The sequence below is a fragment of the Anopheles gambiae genome, chromosome 2, assembly GCF_943734735.2.
Source record: "Anopheles gambiae chromosome 2, idAnoGambNW_F1_1, whole genome shotgun sequence".
Taxonomy (NCBI): domain Eukaryota; kingdom Metazoa; phylum Arthropoda; class Insecta; order Diptera; family Culicidae; genus Anopheles; species Anopheles gambiae.
Window position 1 is genome coordinate 67,239,357 of NC_064601.1, and position 5,098 is coordinate 67,244,454.

The following is a 5,098-nucleotide window of genomic DNA, read 5'->3' on the forward strand; positions in this document are numbered from 1 at the left end:
GGAATTGGAACTACCATCGAAAAAAGGTACACTATATTGCGACGTTTCCACACAAGAAATCCGACCACTAGTTCCCGAAGCACTCCGAGCACACGTAATTAAAAAAATACATGGTATTTCTCATCCCGGCATTCGAGCTACCACGCATCTCGTTTCACAACGCTACGTTTGGCCAGCCCTGAGAAAGGACTGTAAACAATTCGTAAAAAACTGCATAGAATGCCAAAGAAGCAAGGTAACTAGACACAATTTCACCGAAGCAGAACACATCGAAGTACCACAACACAGATTCCAGCACGTGCACATGGATCTCATCGGCCCCTTACCTCCGTCCGAAGGAAATGCCTATTGTTTAACCCTTATCGATAAGTTTACGCGTTGGCCGGAGGCGATTCCCTTACCAAACATGACGGCTGATACCGTCGCACGCGCATTCGTCACACACTGGATTGCTAGGTTTGGTGTACCTAGCAAAATCACCACCGACCGCGGTCGACAGTTTGAAAGCGATCTGTTCAAAAAGCTTTCCGAAACACTCGGTATTGATCACCTCAAATCTTCTCCTTACCATCCTCAGGCAAACGGGCACATCGAACGAGTTCACCGCCAACTTAAAGCAGCTCTAATGTGCCACGATCGATCCAGGTGGACTGAGACACTACCACTCGTTTTGTTAGGATGCGATCGACGTTAAAAGAAGATATAGGAGCAACCGTTGCCGAATTAACGTATGGTACTTGTTTACGCCTACCAGGAGAGTTTTTCGACCACAACAAAACGATAGCGAATGCAACGTGCGAATTTGTAAACAATTTGAGAGTAGTGATGAGGAAGCTAAAGCCAACACAAACATCCAATCATAACACAAACAAAGGAGTTTATGTACATTCGAGTTTAGATAGTTGTACTCATGTATTTGTGCGAGTAGATAAGATCAGGCCATCACTAACACCTCCGTATGACGGTCCTTACAAAGTATTAGACAGGAACAAAAAAACATACACACTCGAAGTGAAAGGAAAAAAAGCCTCAATCTCGATTGATCGGCTTAAGCCTGCATATGTAGATAGCGCGAACCAAGACAGCAAAGTAGAGAAAAACACACAGCAACACTCAGAGACTAAACGCATACCAGTTCACCAATCGCGCTACGGTAGGAATATTTACCAGCCAAGGAAATTTTAAAAGAAAGGGGGATGTGATGTGGTGAATATATAAAGGTACAAACGCTCAACTTGAGGACATAAACCGGGCTCTGAGCCGACCACACAATCTCCCCACGATTATACGAATAAACGCTCTCTTCTATTTCACCAACCTAAGAGAACGGACGTGAGTAAAACCGCTACAAACTCATCATCCGAAACCCTACTTGGAAAACCCCCCAAACTACCATAACGAAGCGTCGGATGAAAGCAACAACAGCATTGGATGTTCAGCTTTTTTTTCGAATAAACTTTATATTCATGCTCAGGAAATTCCAACCGTCCAAACAGGTTAAGCTTTGAGCATTTCTTTTTTTTCTACTTTCAAGCTACTCGCGAAACCTACACATGACAAAAATAACCCACACCAGACCAACCCGCATCATACGACGACGCGGGCCAACACACAGATGATTCAGATGAAACGTGCAGTGTATGGGTGACGGGATGCTATGATGATCTTCTGGCACACGATCTTACTAAACCATGTACAACAAAAAAAAACTAAAATCTGGTAAAATGTGAACAATCTTTGAATTGATAAGTTACTAGACAGTACGAGAGAAAAAAAGGGAAGTTTATGACTGATTATGCCTTTCGTAACAGACGATTGTGTGTAACGTGATCAGTGAATGCATTGTATTTGTTTAAATATTTTGTTTGATTAATGGAGCTGTATTTACAAGTACAATTGCACAGTTTTTACAATAAGATCGAACGATCATTGATCATCATTGATGAAAGTTCATATGCAGATCACTGCAGCATCACTTTCACGGTTACATTCCACGAACTTACCATTCCGTCCATTCATGATCGTAAACCGTCAAGACGCCGATCGCCGACTTCAAGTCACGTTGAATCCGAAAGGCACGTTAGTTATCGCGTGGCGAGTGATCTGTACAGGTGCATCATCATCATCATCCGCACCATCCGCACTGCCGTGACTGTTTCCGTGACTGTCCCCTCGATTCGCTCGGCAGTGAAATGAAGCCGCACTATATGCTACTGTTGGCAGTTTTGGTAGGATTCCATGGTGAGTAAAGCGGGTAGTGGGTTTGGCGTTGGGTTTTTGGTGTTTGGTAAAACAGTATTACATTACGCGCGTGTTGCATTTCGACAGCAACCAGCAGCAGTGGGCAGAGCAGCAACGGTACGACAGCGATAGATGATCCCGATCTGGATGACATGGAGTACGAGCGCGATAACGACGGCGAGTCGCTCATCCCCAAACCGGTCGTGGTGCGGTCGGACCTAGGCGATCCCGTACCGACCGTACAGATCCCGAACAAGGCCGGCGAGTTTGTCACGATGACGCGCATGGATGTGCAAGAGTGCAAGAGCAATGCCAGCTATTACGAGGCCACCAAGTACGTGCAGTGCTATCTGTACCGGGCGAACGATACGGCAGATCGCCACGAGTTCCACTTTAATGGGTTGAGTTCGATCGTTGCCGCCGGTTACAAGCGCACCCTGCCCACAGCCATCCTGGTGCACGGGTGGCTCGGCAGTTCGGAATCCGTCGTGATAGACCCGCTCGCCAAAGCGCTGCTGGCCCAGGAAAACAAGAACGTAATTGCCGTGGATTGGGAGCAGGGTGCCAGCACGCTGCTCTACCCGGTCGCCCGCTACCGTGTGCCGAAGGTGGCCAACCTGGTGGCGGCACTGATCGACAATCTCGTGGCCGGGCTCGGCCAGGACATCAACCAGATCGGCATCATCGGGCACAGCCTGGGGGCGCACATTGCGGGAATTGCGGCGAAACGGGTACGATCGGGTAAGATCGGTTACATCGTCGGGCTCGATCCCGCCTCGCCACTGTTTCGGCTGAAGAAACCGGACGAGCGGCTGTCGGCCGACGATGCACAGTACGTGGAGATTATACACACGAACGGCAAAGCGTTGGGCTTCTTCAGCAACATTGGCCAGGCCGACTACTATCCTAACGGCGGCGTTCGACAGCCGGGCTGCGGATTCAGCCTTACTTGCAGCCATCAACGCGCGGTGGACTTTTTCAAGGAATCGCTCAAGATAAGCAACTATTACGCCCGGCGGTGCGATGGTATCGCGAACCTTGGGCCGACCTGTTCCACCGATCGGACGGTGCTGGGCGGAATGATCTGGAAGTCGTCGAAACCGGCAGGCGTGTATTACATCTCGACCGCCCCGAACGAGCCATTCCTTCGCAGCGGAACGGTAGAATTGCGACGAAGCGCCTCCTGGATCCTTCTGCTGCTTTCACTCGCCTCGACGTACATACGGATCGCTTAATCGAAGCTAAAATACAACATATACCAAAAAAACACACACATAACCCATCTGAGTGATGTACGTCGAATGCTTTTCAATCGTGCCCGACACTCATATGACCAAAGTGGAAATACCAACAAACGGAGAAGATTACGCCGAGTGGGGAATGTTTACGTGCCCTTTGCATGGGGTACGTTGAGATTATTTCATCGAAATACGTTAAACTAGCCCATGGTTGCGCTGGTTATTGTAGTTCACGATCACGAAAGAGAAGACATATGACACGGAACATGATTTTCAAAGAAATTAATTCGGAATCATCGTAATGATTCACTTAATCGGTCATCATGCAGAGCGGTTCATGATCTCGATGTTGTAATTGTGATCGAAAATAATACAATTCTACTAAACAAACCGATTATGAAATTTGTAGGTAGAGAGGATAAATATTTATAAATATTTAAATATAGAATATTTAATTGCTGGGGTTTGCATAGCCACTGAGCAGTGGTTCTCAACCTCTGTGGCCCAAATAGACATGATTCGCGGAAAATACAATTTTTATAAAGACAAGCTGATTGCAATATTGTACTGTACTTGACTTTTTTCCTAAGGTGTGAATTTTGAAAAGTTATTTGAACAATAAATGCTAAAAAGTACTCTTACTAATTTTGCTCACTAATTGAACTTCAATTGCATGCATACTATTGAAACAAAAACACACACACGTTCCGTGGGGAAGAACAGTTGAAACCGGCTTGAGGAAACACTAAATGCCCAGCGCAGGTAAAATTCGATAAATAGTACCATGTAAAGAAAAATTTGTAAAAGTACAATTTACAGTACAGTAATCCATAACAATAACCTTAAAGTGGGAGAAAAAACACAAGTAGGAACTACATTTAGAAATCTATTAATTATTTTGAGTATAAATAAAACTAATACCGATCATGGCAGATCAGAACCGTTCGGACTGTCAAGATAACCCTTCGTAAACATCGATTCGTCTTCTCATTTCATGATCATGAATGTCCTCCCTGCACAAGGTAAGGTCTCTCCAACACTTTCAGTAAGGGAAGCCTCTTATAGACTTCAACGATCTTTTCGACATTGCGTTTGATCTTAGAAAATTCCGATAAAATGGTTTCGATGGACCACATTGCCTGGACTTTGCCGAGCCCTGCATTTTTTGCTCTACACAATTCGCTTGCCACTGTTTGCCTATATGTAGCTTCCCGTGGCCCCCGTCGCCTTCATCCTTTGGCCGTTGAATACTGCATACATTGTTTTGTCATCATGATCCTTCTATATATTTCTTCAGGTGGAGTTTTATGTACTATCATGAGCAGTTGCTTAATTGCTCTATACATGTCCCTCTATTTTTTTTGCTTCCCTTTCTTGAATAAGTTAATAAAGTGTACATTTTGAAGAATTTTTTGAAAAAAAAAAAACAAATGTTATACCAAAGTTCAAAACGTTAACTATGAATTACTCTTATGTTTTCGGACAGAAAAACTGATTCCTCTGGAGGAAACTTTGAACAAACAAAATGATCGTATTTATTGAGCATGTCTTCGTGATATACTTACATACTTATCCGGCGCTACAACCGCTTTGCGGTCTTGGCCTGCCTCAGGAGTGTC

The 5,098-nt window shown here is 45.0% G+C and overlaps 1 protein-coding gene across 1 annotated transcript; it reads left to right on the forward strand.

Annotated features, from left to right (window-relative positions):
- The first annotated feature begins 2,057 nt into the window (after window positions 1-2,057).
- On the forward strand, window positions 2,058-4,124 carry LOC1278431 (lipase member H). Its single transcript, XM_318018.5, has 2 exons — window positions 2,058-2,241; window positions 2,329-4,124. Exons 1-2 carry the CDS (start codon window positions 2,193-2,195, stop codon window positions 3,474-3,476), a joined length of 1,197 nt encoding a protein of 398 aa, XP_318018.4. The 5' UTR covers window positions 2,058-2,192; the 3' UTR covers window positions 3,477-4,124.
- The last annotated feature ends 974 nt before the right edge of the window (window positions 4,125-5,098 follow it).

Bases quoted from the DNA above. Each gene is read 5' to 3' on its own strand.
- LOC1278431 (XM_318018.5), top strand. From the start codon at position 2,193: ATGAAGCCGCACTATATGCTACTGTTGGCAGTTTTGGTAGGATTCCAT. The intron at 2,242-2,328 runs GTGAGTAAAGCG...GCATTTCGACAG, and splicing joins AGTTTTGGTAGGATTCCATG to CAACCAGCAGCAGTGGGCAG.